Genomic DNA, 21093 nt, shown 5'->3' with positions numbered 1-21093 from the left:
AGTATTTTTTTTTTTTTGTACCAATAGGGTTACCATACATCTGTATTTTCCCGGGAGGAATTTTTAAATTTAAAAAAATTAAATTCCTCCCGGACGGCAATTTAAGAACCAAAAAGCCTGACATGTCTGGGAAAATATGGATGTATGTTAACCCTGCCTAAAGTTCTTTTTTTAAAAAGAGGGGCCTGAACTAGAAATGAGCTGTTTCACATGTGCCACTCCCTGGGGGTGTGCTAGGGTGACCAGATGTCCTGATTTTATAGGGACAGTCCTGATTTTTGGGTCTCTCTTATATAGGCTCCTATTACCCCCCTCCCCATTTTTCACACTTGCTGTCTGATCACCCGAGCATGCACACATGTGGGTGCCAGCTACTCCCTGCCCCCCCTCATTGAAGCAGGTGTGCAGGGTTACTGCCCTGGGAACTGCAGGGCACCAGTGGATGTGGGGCTGGCTGCAGACAGGGGCATGGGGCAGGGCTGGCTGCAGGCAGGGCAGGGGGTGTGGAGCTGGCTGGAGATGGGGGGGTGTGGGGGCACCTGCAGGTACTCACTGGGAGAGCGGCTCGGAGCAGCCCGAGCAGCAGGATGCAGCCCAGGCCCAGCAGAGCATCCGGGGACCCACCAGGCAGCAGTAAGAGCCCCAGGGCCAGGGGTTGCGGGAGCAGCAGCAGCAACAGGGCCCATGTTCAGGGCCAGCTGGCAGCCTACATAGCTCCCGCAGCGCAGCACCCCCGGTGGCCAGAGGAGGAATTACATCACATCTTGTCTGGAGCCCATCGAAGCTGCAGCGCCCCCCTCGCAGGGAAGCGGGTTAACAACTGGTTCTAAAACTGCTTCAGAATTTAACAACCAGTTCGTGCGAACCAGCTCCAGCTCACCACTGGCTGGAGACATGTATTTCTTTCAGGTGACTAGCAAGTAATACTTGTAGGAGGTGGGCTCAGAGTCTACCTAAATAGCATCTGCAGAACTGTCCTCCCACAGTTTTCATCTGACCTGGAAGCTGCTGTTATAGCATAATGCTTGGTAAACGTGTATGTAGGACCACATCGCAGCCTTGCAAATATTCAAATTTGAAATGTCATTAAGAAGTGCCACTGAAGTCACTTGAACCCTTGTTGAATGAGCCTGCAGAGTCTGCAGGGTGTGGCCTGAGCTGTATTAATTAATGCAGGTGGTTATCCACCTGGAAATCTGCTGTACTGCTGCTGGCTGATTTGCTTTCATCGTATTTGCAAAAGAAATGAAAAGCCGATGGTGATTGAAAAAAGCTTAGTCCTTGCCAGATAAAAAGGCAGACACCATTTCACAGCTAAGGTATGAAGCCATTGTTCCTTAGGATTGGAATAAGGCTTGGGAAAGAATACAGGTAGGTAAATAACTTCAGTTTAGGTGTCAGTCTGATATTGCATTGAGACCAGAGAGCAGGTACACAGCTCTGCTCTTATCTGCCACTAGGAGAAGTATGGTGACATTCCCCATGGTGTGTAGAAAAAGGGTAAGAATTTCTCTGAGCTGTGGAATGGCTCTGATTTGCTTTGTTCCCCCTCTGCACAAAACCCTCAGCTGCAGGAGGTGAGACAGCACCGGGGGCGGTGGTGGAAATGATGGCACTACCGTTCTTAAACAGCCATGGTAAAGGCTGTGGGCTACAGCATGTAAGCATTGCTCCTATAGGTACAACTAGGTAACGCTGACATGCGGGTGCTGAATGTATGCACTGTGTATGAAATACATGTCTGCAACCACAGCAGCCTGGACAAAAGCAACAGTGGGTGAAACTTGTCCAGTTTTTCTTACCAGGAAGAACACCCAAAAAAAAAATTCCTCAGGAAAAAGTAAAGCTGGCCTTCACTGACTGCTTTCTAGTTCAGAGGAAAGTGGGAAGATAAGATGGATGCATCAGGAGAACTTGAAAATCAATAGGGGAAGACTGTTTTGAGCCTATCAAATATAGACTTTTTAAAATTTGATTTGGAAGGCTTGAAAACTGGAAAAAAAGTTTTATTTTTATAGGGAAAATAGAGTAGAAATCTCAGGTTGGTTTGAGAGGTTTTTTTCTTCTTACTTTTTTGGTCACGGTACACAAAGGCATCTTATAGAAGGGTTGAACTAACTATGTCAGAAATAGTAGAGAAACCATCAATCCACTGGACGACCCTTCTCTGTTGTACAGATTCTGATGCTTTTGCGGCTGCTCCAGTATGTGATTTGCCCCTTAAAAGTGGAAATGCCATTTTTAAAAAAAATTAGAGGCTAAGGAGCAGGGGAAGATCAGAGCTGGATGTGAGTAATCATGCTTGAAGTCCCTTGCTCATACAATAATCTCTCACTGTCACAGACCTTTAGGTGGCAGGCCAGTCCTCACCCACAAACAGACAACCTGCCAACCTGAAGCCATATTCTCCCGCACCATAGTAACTAACTCAGGAACCAATCCATGCAACAAACCTCGATTCCAACTCTGCCCACATATCTACACCAGCAACACCATCACAGGACCTAACCAGATTGGCCACACCATCACCGGTTCATTCACCTGCACGTCCACCAATGTAATAGACGCCATCATATGCCAGCAATGCCCCTCTGCTATGTACATTGGCCAAACTGGACAGTCCCTACGGAAAAGGATTATTGGACACAAATCAGATATTAGGAATAGCAACATACAAAAACCTGTAGGAGAACACTTCAGTCTCCCTGGACACACACTAGCAGATGTAAAGGTAGCCATTCTGCAGCAAAAAAAACGTCAGGACCAGACTTCAAAGAGAAACTACTGAGCTTCAGTTCATCTGAAAATTTGACACCATCAGCTGAGGATTAAACAAAGACTGTGAATGGCTAGCCAACTACAAAAGCAGTTTCTCCTCCCTTGGTGTTCACACTTCAACTGCTAGAAGACAGCCTCATCCTCCCTGATTGAACTAACTTCGTTATCCCCAGCCTGATTCTTGCTTGCATATAAATACACACCTGCCTCTGGAAATTTCCACTACATGCATCTGACAAAGTGGGTATTCACCCACGAAAGCTCATGCTCCAATACATCTGTTAGTCTATAAGGTGCCACAGGAATCTTTGCTGCTTTTACAGATCTAGACTAACAAGGCTACCCCTCTGATACTTGCTCATACAGTAATCTTCTAAGCTTTAAAGCCTTGCTGAAGTGGTTTTACACCTGTGCAACATCGTGGTGCACACTCCTCCCTACTGCTAACGTTTTAGTGCACATAGCCATTAGTGCCATAGCCTTGTTGTTGGAGAGGGCAGGCCAATGGTATGAACTAGAAACTGCCATCAATGTCACTTTGATGAAAGTTACTACTGGGTTCAATAAAATAGCCAGCTCAGCTGATCTGGCATATGAAACCCTTTTGGGACTGCCACCTGCAGGGCCAGCTCCAGGCACCAGCTGAGCAAGCTTGTGCTTGGGGCAGCAGATTCTAAGGGGCGGCATTCCGGCCAATCCTAGGGTGGCATGGCTGCCGTATTTTTTTTTTTCTTTTTTGCTTTGCCTCCAGGTCCAGCTGCCCTGCACCCTGAGGTTTATTTATTTTTTTGCTTTGCCTCCAGGTCCAGCCACCCTGTGCCCTGTTTTGGTTTTTTGCACGCTTGGGGCAGCAAAAAAGTCAGAGCTGGCTCTGGCCACCTGATGTGCCTAGTCTACCTCTGAGTTCATTTTCCCTGCCAGCTTGGGCCTTCAGTATCTTGCCTTGTTTGAGCCAGACACGCTTGCCTGCTGCAAACAGAGATCCAAGTCTGAACCATTTCCCCACAAGCTGCAGGCTTAACTGAAAACAGCTTAAGAAGTGCTCCTGTCTCCAGCACTCAGATACCCAGCTCCCAATGGGGTTCAAACCCCAAATAAATCCATTTTATTCTGTATAAAGCTTATACAGGGTAAACTCAGTGTTCACCTTCTATAACACTGATAGAGAGATATGCACAGCTGTTTGCCCCCCCACCCGCAGGTATTAATACGTACTCTGGGTTAATTAATAAGTAAAATGATTTTATTAAATGTAAAAAGTAGGATTTAAGTGGTTCCAAGTAATAACAGACAGAATAAAGTAAACTACCAAATAAAATAAAACATGCAAGTCTAAGCCTAATACAGTAGGAAATTAAATGCAGGCAAATCTCACCCTCAGAGATGTTCCAATAAGCTTCTTTGATGTGGACTAGGCCACACTTAAGGGAGCACAGAAAAGAGGGTTAACTGACATGAATATGCCCACAGTATGGGCCAGACATGGTACTAACTGAGGAACACCATGAAAGGAGTGGGAAAGTGTCAGGTGTCTGAAGGAGCAGTGATTCTGTTCCCCCTCTGCAGAAAACCCTCAGATTGCCCTGATGTATTTAGGGTTTGTTTTGTTTTGTGTGTTTTTTTAAAACAGTGGTGTCAGTGTCTGAGTTGTTGGCAGAGAGAGGAGACTGGAGTGTAGACCAGGCAGCACCACAACTAGGATTAGCTAATGCCCTTTCTGGAACAACTGGGGCAAAACACCTGGTTGCTGTGGCAGGCTGAAAGGAGTGGGGCATTCAGTCCTTTGAGTTCTTCCTGCCCCTTTGACAAACCAGCCTCTTGGAGACATTCTTGGGTAACATATTTCACCCCAGGCAGAAGGAAAAAAAATAGCCAAGGACCTCTGGCTTGTTGCTTCCTAAAGGCCAGATCTTGCTGCTGAATTTCTGCTCCCAAGTAGCTCTTGCTGGAGTCAATCTTTGTTGCTGTTTCATTTTGGGTTAAAACACCAAGTAGCCAGCAAAACAATTTTCTTAGAGAGACTAAAGCAAGATGCTCCTGATGAATTTCTGCCCTAAACAGCTTAAGGCTTTCTTGCCATATAGTGGGGTGGGGGAGGTGGCATATTATTGCACAGCTGGGCTGTGAGCAGGAGCTGTTGGATCCTAACTGGTCCTGCTACACTGCTGTTTTCTCATCCCATACTGGTTTCCTGGAAACTCCTGTTCTCAAAAATTCTCTTCCTCTCTACGTGGTGCCTCCTAGTAGAGACAAATAAAAAGTATAATGGAAAAGATTCTGCTTATCACCAGAGAGGAGGCCTAGAGCAGTGGTTTTCAAACTTTTTTTCTGGCAACCCAGTTGAAGAAAATTGTTGGGTCACGGGCATCAACAAAGCTGGGAATGAGGGGTTTGGGCTCTGGGAGTGGCTCAGGATTGGGGTGGAGGGTTGGGTTGTGGGAGGCATCAGGGCTCTGGGCTGGGGGGGTGCAGGCTCTGGAGATGAGGGGGTGGGGGACTAGGGCAGGGGGTTGAGGTGCAGGAAGGGGCTCAGGGCTGGGGCAGGGGATTGGGGTGCATGCTTATCTGGGGCAGCTCCCACACAGCAGTGCAGCAGGGGTGCTAAGGCAGGCTTCCTACCTGTCCTGGCACTGCAGAGCACCCCAGAAGCAGCCAGCAGCAGGTCCACCTCCTAGGCAGAGGTGCAGAAGAAGCTCCACATGGCTCTTTCCTGCAGGCACCGCCCCCAGCTCCCACTGGCTGGTTCCCAGCCAATGGCAGTGCAGAGCTAGTGCTTGGGGGTGGGGGTAGTCAGAGCCCTGGGGCACCCTCACCCCCAGGAGCTGGACCTGCTGCTGGCCACTTCCAGGGTGCAGCGCGATGGGACTTTTAATGGCCCTGTCGGCTGTGCTGACCAGAGTCACCATGACCCAGTGCCCTACATTCTGTGACCCACAGTTTGAAAACACTCGCCTAGAGGAACTACCTGCTAAAGTGGAGATGAAATAGGGGGGAGTTGGAGGTAATCAGATCTCTGAACAACTCCACTTGCTAGCAGTACATTGTAAAGCAACAGGTATTTTTAAAACCTTGCTTGGAGGATGAGAATAACCTAGCTGTAGTGGATGAGGGAGCACCAATTGTCCACAAGCCAAAGGAGTACAGTGTCACTCATTGCACAACAGAAGTCAGGATCCTTGGTTATAAGACCCAAATATAAGAGCTTCCAGCTGGACCAATACTACTTATGTGTAGCTTAATATGTGATGCTTGAAATAATGTGTTTACAAATATTAAAGATTTTAATATAGCTGTGTGTAATATTTTTTAATTCAAGTTTTCTGTTTTTCAGGGACTTCATGTGTGGACTGTGCAAAGAGAAAGTTAGGAGAAAATGACTTGGATCTTTCTAAGAGGGCGAAACAATCAGATAATGGTATTCTCACCCCCTAATAAATAAAGTCTTAAAACTCCAAGATGTGTAAAAATAATCTCTGAAAAGTTTTCAGAGCTAATTTTAATCCACTTCAGTCCTGGAAATAAAGTTCAAAATATCTCAGTACATTTCTAGGGGGTGTAAGTGGTTGCAGGGCAGTTGAAATACTAACTGGATTAGGTAATTGGCAGATGGCTACTACATCTCATACAGTCAATGTATTACAAATCTATGAGTGACTTACAATTTTTTTTTTTTGTTCTCATCAGTTGATACCTCTGCTGGTGACCTGGGATTGTAAAGAAGTTTGAAACCCAAGTGCAGGGCAACTGCACAGGACCGCCAGAGGGGGAAGCAGAGAGCTGGGCTCTCACTATTCCAGAGTTTCTGTGACTCTCTCTACCTGGCATTGACTGTAACAAGCCTGCTTCCTGGCAAGAACAACTTGGAATGGCATTAAGAGTTTACCTTCACATACCATAGTAACCTGCTGCTCTTAGCAATTTTTTCTCTCCCAAAGTGAATTATTCTCACTATCACTAGTCCCAGTCAAGAGCAGGATGTAACGGGGGGTAGAAAGTGAGCTAAAAGCTGTTAGAAACTAACATTGTGACTGTACCCCAAGATTAAAGTAAAAGTTTTAAAAATAGACAAGGATTCATTTCCACAGCACCACAAAAAGGCAGTGTTAAGTGTACCTAAACTAAACATTAGAGAAGGCTGGGGTTCAAACACAAAAGGGAAACTGGCACAGCCTATAAAAAGAGACATTTTAAGTAGAAATTAAGGTTAAAATTCATTTATTTTTAAGACCTGCAAACAAGGGTAGCACATTGTGTGTCTGTCGTCATTCGGACAACTTGCTTGCATATTTTATTTTTTTTCCACCCACCCCCTTTCATCTACTTTCTTATTCCTGGTTCCTCTTCCAAGCTGCTCTATATGGGTGTTGCAACAGTGGGGGTTCGTTGCCCGGTGTGCGCCGCACTAATTAACACACCTGGGTGGAGAAGCAAACCAGGTTTATTTGAGCCCAAAAAGGTGCCAGGGAGAAAAAGCATTCTCAAATCCTGCACACAGATACAAGCGGTTTTTCTCTCTTTATACATAACTTCAGCTAAGCATTCCCATCACCCCCACACTCCTCCTCTCCCCCCACCTTTCATTCCCATGCAGCAAATACACTTTGCAATAGCAATTACATTAAGCAGTTAAGTCATACTTGGCAAAAACCACTTTAGCTCGTTAGTAACTCTTCTGTGAACAGTTATCTTGTTTTATTTTTTTGATCTGTTATTCTGCCCCCCTCCTTAGCCAGGTGTAAGCAGGCCTCATCATTATCTCCTGGCAGTACCACGGTTGAGCTAGCTGTTGTACATTCCATTCTCGGTTACTGGCCTGCTAGGTTGATTAAAGTTCAAACATAAACATGGAAGCGCTTTGGTCAGACATGGAGTGACTTTAGTTCATTCAGGCCTACTACAGAAGGCTTTATTGACACTTATGGTTTTCCACCCTCCTGAGTTACCTAGAGTCATGCCTAGTGACACCAACATGGGCATGCCCCTGCACCCCTGACTGAGTCAATTAAGCTCCATATGCCCAGAAGGCTCTCAGCACAAAGCTGCTTACAGGATCTGAACCTGAAAACTGTAAGCTCCTTGGAGCATGCACCATCTTCATATACAGCACAAGTACCTGACCTATACAATTATACTATGAATATTTCAGTTTTCACTTATCTGTACATTTTAGTATCAATTAACATTGGGGGAAATGAGGATATAAATGAAAATTGCCAACAGCATACAGGCTGTTCTTTATTGACTGGGATTCACTTCACTACTTACTATACACTGGAATGAAAATATTTGTTGGTTTGAAGGACAGGACATGCTTTTGGTATTTCAAGTAGTGATTATGGCGATGTTTTCGTTGCTGCACAGTTAAAGCAGGCCACTATCTAATTACGTGCAGTAGAGAACTGCTACGAACCCCAGCTCACCAAGGTTTTAACCACTTCAGCTGCAGTCAATGTGACTACTCCATATGCTTAGACCCTTGCTGAATCCTGTCCTCAGACTACCAAATGTAAATTCTGAGAGCTTGGATTTCACATTTTTATGAAGTGTCCTGTAAAACTTGTTAGTTTCCCCAAAATTGTGGGTTGCCCTGGAGCAAACAAATGTATTTAAATGAAATTCTAAAGTGTTCCAAAAATGAATATTTCTTTAATCAGCATCAATCAGATACTGATGGCTGATTAAGTGGCTGGATTAGGCTGTCATTTTTGCATCTATTTTCCTGAGGCTGCTGCGAGCACACTATAGTTTTGAGGTAGTTTCAACACAGCAGTCATAGGTTAAAATTACTGCAATACACTTTTATTGAACTCTATTCTATGGCACTTTTATGGCCCCTATCACCATAGTATCTGAGCATCTCATCAATTCAGTTGGTTCCTCAAATATTTGTCTTTTAGTTTTCCCATGAGCAACACTACATAACTGCCTTCTGCCTGCACGTGCACATTTAAACTTAGGATAGATTTGATTTGAAGTGTTTTTAAAATCACAAGTAAATTTAATTTTGCTTTTTTTTTAAAAACAGGTAGCACTGGAGACTCTTCAAGTCTAAACACCACTGAAAATTGCAACTTGTAAAACAGCCATTCTTGCCTGTAGTGCCATACAATTGCACCGTGAAAAATGCACATCGCAGTAGTGATGGGATCTCTTACAATTCAGTGTATGCACATTAAAAGCAGAGTTGCTGTGTGACCCATCATGGGTTGTGTGTGGGATTTCTTCAACATGCATTCTACTGCCAGGAAGCTACTGGCAGTAGAATATCCATGTTTCAGTTATCTTACAAGAAGGACTGACTTGCAACTAGCTCAGGGAAACATAGTTGAAAGGGATATACCTAGAACATGACTGTTCAGTGTGATGCATTCAGTTAATCAAAAAGTAACTTGCTTTGAAATCCTGTTTTGAATAAGACTATGAGTCTTGATTCCCAAGCAGAGGAAATAGGCCATAAACCTAGACGTTCATTAAATGATGCATCTGGCTCTACTAATGCTACTGTAGTTTATTGGACATCATGAGTAAGGGTATCACATCTGGCCATAAAGTGTTATGATTAATCTACATTGTCTGCCATCTATGCTGACTGGCTGTTTGCTAAAAGGCAGGGGAGAAAACCCACCAAGGAACAGTTTTGACTGGGGGAGACAGGGAAGCTGTACACCTCTTTGTGGCTTGGCAATGAACAGCAAACATGGCCATGTAATATGGAGCGAGCTAGCTTTCATCAGTTTCTGGGCCTCACAGAGCATGGCACCAGGAAGCTCTGGATTCACTTTCAGGAGAAATGTAAGGCTGGTCTTTTACAAGTGTTGGAAACAGAAAATAATGTTTCCTTCTCTAAGAGTAGCTCTTCTAAATATATAGTTTTTAAAAAATTATGCTACTAGAACTTATCTTTATATTTAACCTAACCACATCTGAAACCTTGTAGTGAGACTCTTCCTGATAAAAAGAAAAAAATGCTATATGCTTCAAGATTTTTTCCAACATTTTAATTCTCAATAATTTTAACATTGAAAAGTTACTTTTAACAGATGAAGTTTGCGGTTTTTGACAGCCATCATATAACATAGCATCCATATTAAAAAAGATACTCATCATTCATCAGTTTTTATATTAATAGGACCTAATAATGCTAACCAACAAGAACATACTTAACGAGATTAGGCACTAGTCACTAGAATTTAGCAATTTCAGTAAAATTTGAATTTGTAACACAACAAGAACATGTACTCCATAAAACCCTAAACAAAACTAGGTCAATGAATACAATCATTTATTAGTCTCCAAATTCTAAGAAATGGCTTTGTGGGTTATGAAGCTAAATTCTTTGACTTCCGTATAAGAATATTTAAAAGCAATATTCAAAAAGCTTACACAACTTGTCATAAAGGTGGCTGTAGAAATCAATTTTGTTATTCACAGATGGCCCTGAAACTTTCATGTTTTATTCTCGTGGGGAACTGTAGCTGTGCTTCTCTTTTCGTTCACTGTCATCAATGTCTGGATACACAGTGAGATCCAGAGTCAGTACCTGACTAAACATGTAATCATCTTGCTGAAAGAAGGAAGAATCAAATCAGTTTCCAAGCATATATATTAAAAATAAGCATGATGCAGTTATCAGAAGGACCACTTAACTATATGTAGCTTGTTCTGGAACACTATTAAACACTTACCAATATCTGTTCCTGAATGGCAAACAATGCATTTGAACCACCCAGCTCTTGATACATTTGTTAGAGAATTTTTTTAAAATGAACATTAAGTGTGGGGGGGGTCATTTCTTAAGAAATAATTGGCTGTAGCTGGAATTTTTTTAATAGTAGTTTAATTGCCACATGAAGTTAATTTGATTGAAATCAAGACAGAAAAATAATAAAGATTATTTGTACCTCTGGACAGACTCCAATTAATGCATCTGCTCTGGAATAAAACTCCTCCTTCAGAGAAATAACTATCATCTGACACTGTTCCGCTGCCTGCTCTTTGATGAAGGTTGATACCTTTGGAGAAAAGCCACAAATTTTAGGATAAGTGGGTTCTGTCAGATTTAAATCACAAATTGATTAGGGAACAATGGGAAAAGGAATGAATTACTCAGCAGCCAGAATTCCTTTATGAAATAGGCAGGGTAAAAGGGGGAATATAACTGGCCAAGAAAGACACTATACATGACGTAGGTTCACAGTATGACCCCATAGGTTTGGCCCTTTTAAAAATGTATATAAAAACAGTCCACTTTAGAAATGCGACATTTCTAAAGTTAACGTAAGGCATTTTTCTTGACAATGCTGTTAAGTTAGGTGGATTTCCATGTATAAGCCATAAATTTTACAGCTTACCCACCACTTACATAATGTTTTGCAGATTACAAATGTGTATTACTGTGCTGTTTTATGTGGCAGAAAATGTTTTTCACTAGCTGTAAAGTGTTACTGCATAGAGCTACATTTATAATTTGAGGTGAATAAAGAAGACATGCTATGTCATAAGGAGGCATAGTTGTTGAAATTATTCTGAAGATTTTAAAACCTGACTAGTTTTCAAGATGACTGACCATAATCCATTCTGAAACTAACTTTTATAAGGAGTTAGTATTATACACAATTAAAGTTTAGGAAAGTTTTTTATTTCAATTTTCAGTTTAAAGCCCTCTAGCCATATTACAGCAGAAGATCTCCAGCAAGTTTCCACTAACCAGACCTTTCCAAAACTCTGTGGATCCCAATAAGTACTTATATATACACACATACACACACACACACACACACACCTTTTCATATGCAAAAAGTACATGCAGTATTTATTAAGCATATCTTTTCTATTTCCAAACAACATTATTTTCTGTAACAAACTCAAAACACTGGCAAATATATAAAGGTCCCTTCATTTGAAGGTGTCTCAGGTCTTTCCCATGGCAGGTAAGATCACCATTTACAGCTGAGGAAACTGAAGCAATGAGAAAAGTTGGAGTAGACCTCAATATTGATATAAAATAGTTATTAATAAATTATTTTACATAATTACAATCTTAACTTTACTCATTGAATTTTGTGAGAATTATTTTCATACACTTGCTTAGAGAATGATAGCTCACACGCTTAGGTTTTGATGGTTTTTTTGGTTGCTTACCTTATTGTATGAAATTATTACACTACCAAATTCACTGTCCACTTTGGGCAATTTCATGGTCATAGGATTTTTAAAAATCGCAAATTTAATGATTTCAGCTATTTAAATCTGAAATTTCATGGTGTTGTAATTGTAGGGGACCTGATGCAAAAAGGAGTTGTGGGACGGTCACAAGGTTATTGTACGAGGAGTTGCAGTACTGCTACCCTTACTTCTGTGCTACTGCTGGTGGCAGCGCTGCCTTCAGAACTAGGCAACTGGAAAGCACTGGCTGCTGGCCAGGATCCCAGCTCTGAAGGCAGAGCCGCTGCCAGCAGCAATGCAGAAGTATGGCATAGTATGGTATTGCCACCCTTTCTTCTGCACTGCTGTTGGTGGGGCACTGACTTCAGAACTAGGTGCTTGGCCAACAGCCGCTGCTCTCCAGCTGCCCAGCTCTGAAGGCAGTGCAGACTTAAGGGTGGCAATACTGCAACCCCCCCTAAAAATAACTTTGTGACCCCACCTGCGACTTCCTTTTGGGTCAGAACCCCCAATTTGAGAAATGCCAGTCTCCCCCCATGAAATCTGTATAGCATAGGGTAAAAGCACACAAAAGACCACATTTCCCGGGGGGTGGGGACCAGATTGCATGGTCCGTGACATGTTTTTCATGGCAGTGAACTTTGTAGGGCCCTATTATTAAAGAAATTCCTAGGAAGTCTGCTTTTTGCAAAGCAGTGACAGGCACCAAGTGTCAAAGAGGATGACACTTCATTAGCCATAATTCCATATTTATCTCCCTGTAAGTTTACACTGACTGGAATGCAGTTTAACTTCTGTTTTGCTGTAATATTCTACATTATTTTCTTTTATGCTACATTTTCAAACGTATAGAAGTGTTAATATTTAATTGAAAGCTGTAAAATGTACTACAAATGATAGGTTGTATATCTAGGAACTATTTGATCAAAAGGCAAACAACCAACGAGCATTTTCTCAAAGAACAGGGCACTGGCTCTGGTATAGACATGATCTTTATCACAAGAAAACAAACTTTGTAAAATTTTAGAAAGAGATGTGGTTGTGTAAGAGAATGTTTTCTATTCAGGATATTCCAAAGAGGAGTGATGCTTAGGATGTGGTGTTATAGCTATAAACAAAGTAATAAAGTAGATCTATTTACCCCTCCTTTTTCATTTTAAACTCAAAGAATTCTAAAAATATCCTTATTGACACAGATTTCTTTTGTAAACAAGCTGAAGTCTTTATTCTTCAAGAGGAGAACATTTATGGTTGGGATGTGTTTTACAGAAGATATCCATTACTTCTAACTCCTCTTCTCTGAAAAACATTTTTGTCTCAAATGCCTAAAATAATGGTAGCTTCTTTTGAGATTTCTATTTGTAAATATTTTGTATCTAACCACAAACCTTCATAGAATATGAAAGGGTAACTCATCTTTGTAGCCAAGAACAAAAGATCTTAGGTATTTTTAGGATATAGAGGTGAAATATAAATATTAATTAATGTTGTAAAACACAGGCTACAGGCCCAGGCTTGTATTCAGCTTAGCCACACAAGGTCTCAGGTCTGAAACAGGTTGGCATGACTAGTTAATTGAAAGATAACCCTATACCAGTTAAGTAAGATTACAGTAAAAAGATGAGTTAAGTGCTGACGTTCTAGAAACTATGCAGCAACAGACTGGAAAATATGCTGCAATGTGCCAGTTAATATCGCAAGATGCCAGAGAGTAACATTTCAGGGGATTCTTTAATAACTTCGAGTTGCTATGGTAACTCATGGACATAGATGTTAATGAGAATAAAGAGAACTAAGGTGTTAGCTTATGAAAAACAAGACACCCTGATATTAGTGGGGTGTGGAAACCCACATAAGGAAAAGGGGCTGAAACCATTATACATGGAACAGAGGGCATCAGCATAACACATTATAAAGGCTATATCCTAGCCTTAGTGCCTTGGGGAAGGAGATGCCAGGATGACAATCACTGGTGATTACGACGAAGAGAATAATGGTTCACACTTCACCATCCCTACCAGGAAATGTAAGTGATACCAGTTTTAGGACTAGACATGCTATGTTATCCCTTTCTTTCCTGTTATAGTTTTTGATAACGGGTTACTAAGATTTTAATAGAAGGATAGTTGAGAATTTGTAAGTACATCAGTTGTGGTCATTGTTTCCCATGCGTTCCTAGAGTCTCCAAGGCTAATGATATTCCTAATGATGAATCTCACCCTGCTAATCCTGATACTGTAGTCATTAAGGAGGCTGAACTCTTCACCCAGGTCACTGTGATGTAATATAAAACCAATCAATATATGAAGCCAGAAATTAATAAGGCTACATCTTGTAGTCACTTGAGTTCTTCAAGATATGTTGTCCCTATGTGTAGTGCACTTCAGGTTGTGCATGCGCTCCAAATACTCAGGGTACGTCCAGACTACCCGCCGTATCGGCGGGTAGCAATTGATTTTTCGGAGATCAATATATCGCGTCTAGAGGAGACGCGATATATCGATCCCCGAATGCGCTCCCGTCGACTCCGGAACTCCACTGAAGCGAGCGGCGGTACCAGAGTCGACACGGGGAGCCGCAGATGTCGATCCTGCACGGTGAGGACGGGAGGTAAGTCGGAATAAGATACGCAACTTCAGCTGCGGGAATACCTTAGCTGAAGTTGAAGTATCTTACATCGACACCCCCCCCCACACACACACACAGTGTAGACCAGGCCTCAGGATCAGAGATTTTTCCCTAGCAATGTCTGCGTGGTTTGCGCATGCTCTCCGGCTCTCCTCGTGTTCCACACTGAATGGACAAAGGGGGCTGTTGCCATCATTGTTCCTTCTCTACCACCAGTTCCCAGTAGGGGGAAACCAGGCAGCAGGGAAGGAGGGTGGGTAGTGTACTACGCATAGGGACAACACATCTTGAAGAACTCAAGTGACTACAAGGTGAGTAACCCCTTTCTTTGAGTGATTGTCCCTAAGTATAAAGCACTTCAGCTGATTCACAAGCAGTGTCACTTTAAAAGGAGGTGTATGCCTGGCGTCCTATGACAGACTGCAGAACGGCTCTGCCTAGAGAAGCTGCAGCAGCAGTTTGCACTAGTCACAGTGGCTCTCAAATTGTGGGTCAGGACCTGAAGTGGGTCACAACCCCATTTTAATGGGGTCATGAGGGCTGGCTTAGATTTGCTGGGGCCAGAAGCCAAAGCCCAAGCAGGAGTAAAATCCTCTTCCTTCCATGCCCCTAGGTGCAGGAGGTTTTCGACTTCCTGAATGAAGAGTTGCTCATGAGAAGGATCCATGAAGAGGGATGGGGAAGGGGGAGGGAAGGGTTGATTGGCTACAAATGGCAGGGTATAGCCCGATGAGACAGTATTGAGCACCCAGCAGTCCAAGGTGATATGGGACCAGGCCGACTGAAAAGGATGGAGGGGGACGGGGAACGGATCCAATGCAATGACTGGGGCATCATCCTCGGGCACATCCTCAAAATGACTGCTTTTGGCTGCCTTGGTCCCTAGAAGAACAAGGCTGGGCAGGCTGACGATGACAACTGGTGGCATCGCTTAAAACCCATCTTTGTCCTTCTTTTTGTAGGCGCCAGATCCAAGGGAACTGCAAGACCTCAATGACTGCAGACGTAGTAGGGGGCAAAATGGCTTTTTAGCCTGCTGAGGAATATGTAGACCCAAGGAGCGGAGGGTGGCCTGGGCTTCTTTAAGACTGTCGAGCCTAGCATCAGTTAACTCCGAGACGAGCCCTGTTCCCTTGAAAGGGAGGTCCTGGAGGGTGGACTGGATCTCCTGGGACAGCCCGGAGGTCTAACCAGGAGCTATGCCTCATGGCTATTGCAGAGATGACAACCCTGGATGCCAAGTCCATAGCATCCCAGGCCATCTGGAGGACACCCCTGGCTACCGCCTTGCCTTTGTCTATTAGAGTAGCGAACTTCTCCACCCAATCCTGTGATAGGCTCTCTTTGAACTTGTCAATGGAGTCCCACAGGTTGAAACTATCTGCCAAGTAGGGCCTGATGGTTAGAGACCCTAAACTGGAGGCTTGCTGAACAGATCATGATGTCATCAATTCACAGATTAATCTCATGTCATACACTTCCATTAAGATCTTCAAGTAATTATTTGTATAACATTAAAATTACAGTTGTGGTTTTATATTCAACATAATATTATATTTCATACTACACATCTCAGACCCCTGGTAGAGTTAAGGGTAGATTAAAAAAAAAGTATTTGGAATTTCTTTTTTAATGCAATACAATGGCGATGAGGTGTCCACACCACAGAAGAATGAAAGGGGTTAAGTCGGCTAGACAGGTTAATTAATTCCACAAGGGTGCACCTGGGAGGTGGAGTGGGGGAGTAAGAAATGAGTGAAAGCAGGCTCAGCTGGGCAGGAAGAGGCAGAGTTTGTATAAGTAGGTGGCTGGCAATGGAGGGGCAGCTAAAAGGGACTACAGACAGGCTGTATTCACTCCCTGAGTGGAAGGAGTTGGCAGGCTGGCAAACCCAGAGAGGGAGGAAGCCAGACATGTGGGACGTGGCCCAGGGAATAGCAACAGGGCTAAAGGAAGCAGCATGGGGCTGCTATTTGTAGCGTCCCTGGGTCAGGACCTGGAGTAGTGGGCAGGTGTGGGTCCCCCATAACAGCCACTGGGAAAGTGACAGTGCCCTAGCAGAAGGGAGTTTAAACAGGCCCAAGTAAGGGGCTATATTGGAAATTATATTACCCCAGAAGGGGGCTGAACTGAGATTGACCCAGCTGGAAAGCTGGGGTCAGGACTAAAGGGACAGATGCCAGAGCGAGGGCTGGAGAGAGAGAGAGAGAGACCAACCAGGGTGCTGGGATAGGCCCTGTTGGACTGTTTAAGGACTGTGAGAACTGAGCCCAAAGACAGGGCTGCAAATAGGCCCTGCTGGACCTTTTACCCCAGAAGGAGACTCACTGAGTGACCTAGCCAGAGGGCTGAGTCACAAAGGAGACACTGAGGGTTTTGGAGGAAAAAGAGCTGCAGACCAGAGAGAGCGATGTCATGCAAGCCATGGATGAGGCTGTCAGCCTCGAGCTAATCCGAGAACAAGGAGGAGGCGCCAGACCAGTGGTGAGTGGAGCACTCCATGACAACAACCTTAACTCTAACATACCTGTGTGCATGTGTGGATCAATGGGCACTGCTTACTAAAAGTTTCCAGACAGTCCCACAGTTCACGTGTACCCCATGTATGGAATACACACAGGAACCATCACTCAAATTCTTAAATTTGTCCCTCATGCAGTCTGTTTTGATTTATGCCAGTAGAGAATAACTGAACTTCTCTCTTTGCCCCAGCCTCCCTAAATTAAACAACCATCCTTCTGCAAAAGGATACCACTATGTCATTAGATTATCTGTAAATTAATTTTAGATAACAGAAGGAATAACTTACTTTGCCAATGTTTGTGTTATCCAGTGCAGCATCCACTTCATCCAAAACAAAGAAAGGGGCAGGGCGGAAACTTAAAAATAAAAGAGAGTCAATTACTTTTATATAGATAAACTAATATTTTTGGGTTTTAGATTGTCCCATAAAATGTTGACCAAGAAATAGTAATGTCAAGAACAGAATAGGAACATAAAACACACTTTTGGACATAACATGTTCAAAATGCCTTCTGAAAATACTATGCTACATTTGTTTCCACACCACTGATGCTCAAAGATTAGTAAAAAGATGGTACTGTAAAATTTATGTCACCATATTACCTGTGTATTGCAAACACAAGAGCCAGTGCTGCCACAGATTTTTCACCTCCTGACAAGTTGTCCATTGGCATAAAGCGTTTTCCAGGAGCCACACAGTTATAGCTAATGCCTTCTAGATATGGTTCCTCAGGGTTCTCGGGGCTGAGAAATGCCTGAAACACACATGCCTCAATATTTAGTTAATACTGAAACATATGAAATGTTTAGCTTAGGGTTGCTATTGTTTGTATTTTAAAGTTTAAATGTGACACTTTGGCCAATTTTTAGTGAATAACTGTGTATTTGTATTTAAGAGACATTGCCAAAATGTGGTTCTAGAAAAATCTATCTTGTGAAACCTTTTGGATATGACAGACATCATAATCAAAGAACCACCATTTAAGGCAGACTGACATCTTGGTCATATTTTCAACACTGTTCCTTATCTTTGTTACCAATATCACTTCAGATTATTAAAGACACACATTTTTAAAAAAAAATCTCAATTTACTTTTCACTATCTGTTTAGTTTATTTCATTTTACTTGGACAATAAAATAAATGAAATAATTTTCATATTTATAGACAAAACGAATAGCACCTGTGCAAAGTGTTAAAAAACGGTTACTTGTCCTATGTAACTTGTTTGAGATGTGTTGCTCATGTCCATTCCATTCGAGGAGTGTGCACGCCCATGTGCACATTTTTTGGACATTTTTGCCTTAGTGGTACCCAGAGGGTTGGCAGTGGTGCCCTCTGGAATGCTGTGCTCATGCATTGGTATATTAGGTCCTATGCCGTCTCAGTTCCTTCTTGCCAACAACTCCGACAGAGGAGTAGGAGGATGGGTAATGGAATGGACATGATCAACACTCCTTGAAGAAGAACAGTTACGAAAGGTAGGTAACAGTTTTTTCTTCTTCGAGTGCTTGCTCATGTCAATTCCATTCTAGATGATTCACAAGCTGTATCCACTGAGGTGGGCTCGGAGTTCATGGTCCTGCAGCTTGCAATACTGCTTTACTGAAGCCAGCATTGTCTTGGGCCTGCTGGATAAGTGCGTAAATGTGTGGATGCATGACTAGGTAGCGGCCCTGCCAATATCTTAAATAGGCACTTGGGCCAGGAAGGCCGCTGCCCAGGCTTGTGCCCTAGTCAAGTGGGCAGTTACAATCACCAGTGGAGGCACTTTCACCAGATCATAACAGAAACAGATGCAGGCGGTGATCCATGATGAAATTCTCTAGGCAGACACTGGAAGACCTTTCATCCTGTCTGCTGCTGCAATGAACAACTGTGTCGACTTACGGAATGGCTTAGTCCTTTCAATGTAAAAGGCTATAGCTCTCCTGACATCCAGAGAGTGCAATTTGCACTCCTCTTCTGACTTATGAGGTTTTGGAAAGAAGACGGGTAGGTATATGTCCTGGCTTGTATGAAACTGCGAAACTACCTTGGGCAAGAAAGCTGGGTGCTGTCACAGCTGGACCTCGTCCTTGTAGAATACCATACAGAGTGGCTCCAAGGTAAGCACCCTAATCTCAGAGACCCTGAGGGCAGACGTTATTGCCACCAAGAAAGAAGCCTTCTAGGAAAGTAGAAGGAGGAAGCAGGAAACCAAAAGCTCGAAGCGGGGGACCCATGAGTCGTGAAAGCACGAGATTCAGGTCCTAAGGAGGGATGGGGTCCTGGATGTGGGGAACGGAGGATGGAAGGCTGAAATAGCGGCCAAAGGGACCTTAAATCGATGAAAGAAACAGGCCCTAGAGCTTGAGATGCAGAAGGTAGTCCAACACTGACTGCAGCAAGGCCTCCTTGGGGTGGATACTCTGGTCCAAATCCCAGAACCTTTTCCATTTGGCCAGGTATGCCACCCTGGTGGAGGGCTTTCTGCTACCCAACATGACCTGCTGGATAATGGACCAAGTACTCCTGTTCTGCATTCAGCCACATAGCAGCCAGGCTATCAGATGCAGCGCTGCCAAGTTTGGGTGCAGAAGATTGCCGTGGTTCTGGGACAGCAGATCTGACCAGAGAGGCAGATGCAGCGGGGTGGCCACTGAAAGGTCCAACAGCATGCCGAATGGTCCAACAGCGTGCTGAACCAGTTCAGGTGAGCCCAAGCTGGGGCTATCAGGATTACCTTCACCTTGTCCTGTTTGATCTTCATGAGGACTCTGTGGATTAAGGGCACTGGTGGGAAGGCATATATCAGAGCCCTCTGACCACTGGAGCAAAAAGGCATCTGACAGGGAGCCTATGTCAATCCCCTGAGTTGAGCAGAACACCTGGCACTTCCTGCTCGGTCATGACACAAACAAGTCCACCTAGGGTGGGAAGGACACCTTTGGAAGATCACTCCATCCAGAGGTGGTCAGTGTGATCACTTGTGGCGAGAAGATAAGGACCTGCTGAGGTCATCCACTAACACATTTCTGGCCTGGGAAGGTGCACAGCCACAAGATAAATGGGATACTGCACACACAAGTCCCAGAAATGGAGAGCTTGCTGGCAGAGGGCTGATGATTGGGCTCCGCCTTGCTTGCTGATGTAAAACATCATGGCAGTGTTGTCTGCCAGAATTTGTACCGCCTTGTCCTTCAGGTGGGGTAGGAAAGAATTGTAGTGTGTAGCCCGGAGATACAATGCCAAGCACCCAGCGGTCTAAGGTGACTTGCAGCCAAGCCAACTGGAAGGGATGTAGGTGGTTGTGCTCCATTTGAGTTCTAGGACAAAAATTCTTTCAAATATGACACTTGTCCTTCACGTGCGACTCCTTCAAGCACCTAAGGCAGCTGCTATGGGGGTTGCTAATGAGCATAGGTCTGCTGCAGGCAGAACAAGGCTTAAAACTTGGAGACCCCTGCATGACCTGCCTGGGGCTAAGACCCTGCTGGGACTCTAATTTACTAACTAAACACTACTTAACACCTACTTACTGACTAACTACTGTAAACAAACTATGTACAAGGCAAACAAGGATGAGACAAAGAGAAAAAATGCTATCAACTTGCAAGGCAAGGGGAAGGCATTCCAACCAACCACCACGGATGGTAAGAAGGAACTGAGAGGGCGAAGAAGTTTTTATATTGAAACCATGAAATCTCTGGCTCTCACTGCTCCATTCTCCTATTGAACATAAATGTTAAGCTTTGTGTAAAATTTCTCTCTTGCTTGAACTCTTCTTCTCAGGGGATCAGACTGTCTTATCTTCAGCAGCTCCTCACTGCTCAACACCAGATACTTGCCTCACATCCCTGTTTTAGGCATTTTAGAGGTCCCCAAGCTTAGCTGACTTCCTTGGAGATGGAAAAGGCTTTTGAAAGAACTGAATACAGATATTTTCCAGAGGTTCTTCACAAATTTTACTTTAGCAGTAACTTGCTCAAATTGGGAGAATTCATGGTTGCTTACCTGA

The 21093-nt window shown here is 43.6% G+C and overlaps 2 protein-coding genes across 8 annotated transcripts in view; one reads left to right on the top strand and one right to left on the bottom strand.

The window, feature by feature from the left end:
* FAM118A (family with sequence similarity 118 member A) overlaps nucleotides 1-7239 on the top strand; it is a 32449-nt gene extending 25210 nt beyond the window's left edge. For 4 of the 5 annotated variants that reach the window (XM_039498817.1, XM_039498807.1, XM_039498776.1 and 1 more), the window contains exons 8-9: nucleotides 6110-6193; nucleotides 6463-7239. In XM_039498817.1, the coding sequence (XP_039354751.1) occupies nucleotides 6110-6193; nucleotides 6463-6494 (116 nt within the window). In that variant the 3' untranslated portion in view covers nucleotides 6495-7239. The remainder of the gene's footprint in view (nucleotides 1-6109; nucleotides 6194-6462) is intronic. The other variant, XM_039498800.1, reaches the window with a different exon arrangement.
* Nucleotides 7240-9801: 2562 nt separating this feature from the next.
* The window catches only part of SMC1B (structural maintenance of chromosomes 1B), a 64641-nt gene continuing 53349 nt past the window's right edge, over nucleotides 9802-21093 (bottom strand). For all 3 annotated transcript variants that reach the window (XM_039488842.1, XM_039488827.1, XM_039488833.1), the window contains 4 exons: nucleotides 17698-17849; nucleotides 17381-17450; nucleotides 10680-10790; nucleotides 9802-10342 (listed from right to left, as the gene is read on the bottom strand). In XM_039488842.1, the coding sequence (XP_039344776.1) occupies nucleotides 10232-10342; nucleotides 10680-10790; nucleotides 17381-17450; nucleotides 17698-17849 (444 nt within the window). In that variant the 3' untranslated portion in view covers nucleotides 9802-10231. The remainder of the gene's footprint in view (nucleotides 10343-10679; nucleotides 10791-17380; nucleotides 17451-17697; nucleotides 17850-21093) is intronic.

The sequence above is a fragment of the Mauremys reevesii genome, linkage group 1 (assembly GCF_016161935.1).
Source record: "Mauremys reevesii isolate NIE-2019 linkage group 1, ASM1616193v1, whole genome shotgun sequence".
In the NCBI taxonomy this organism is placed as follows: domain Eukaryota; kingdom Metazoa; phylum Chordata; order Testudines; family Geoemydidae; genus Mauremys; species Mauremys reevesii.
The sequence above is the reverse complement of the archived record's forward strand: the minus strand, read 5'-3'. Positions and strand labels throughout refer to the sequence as shown.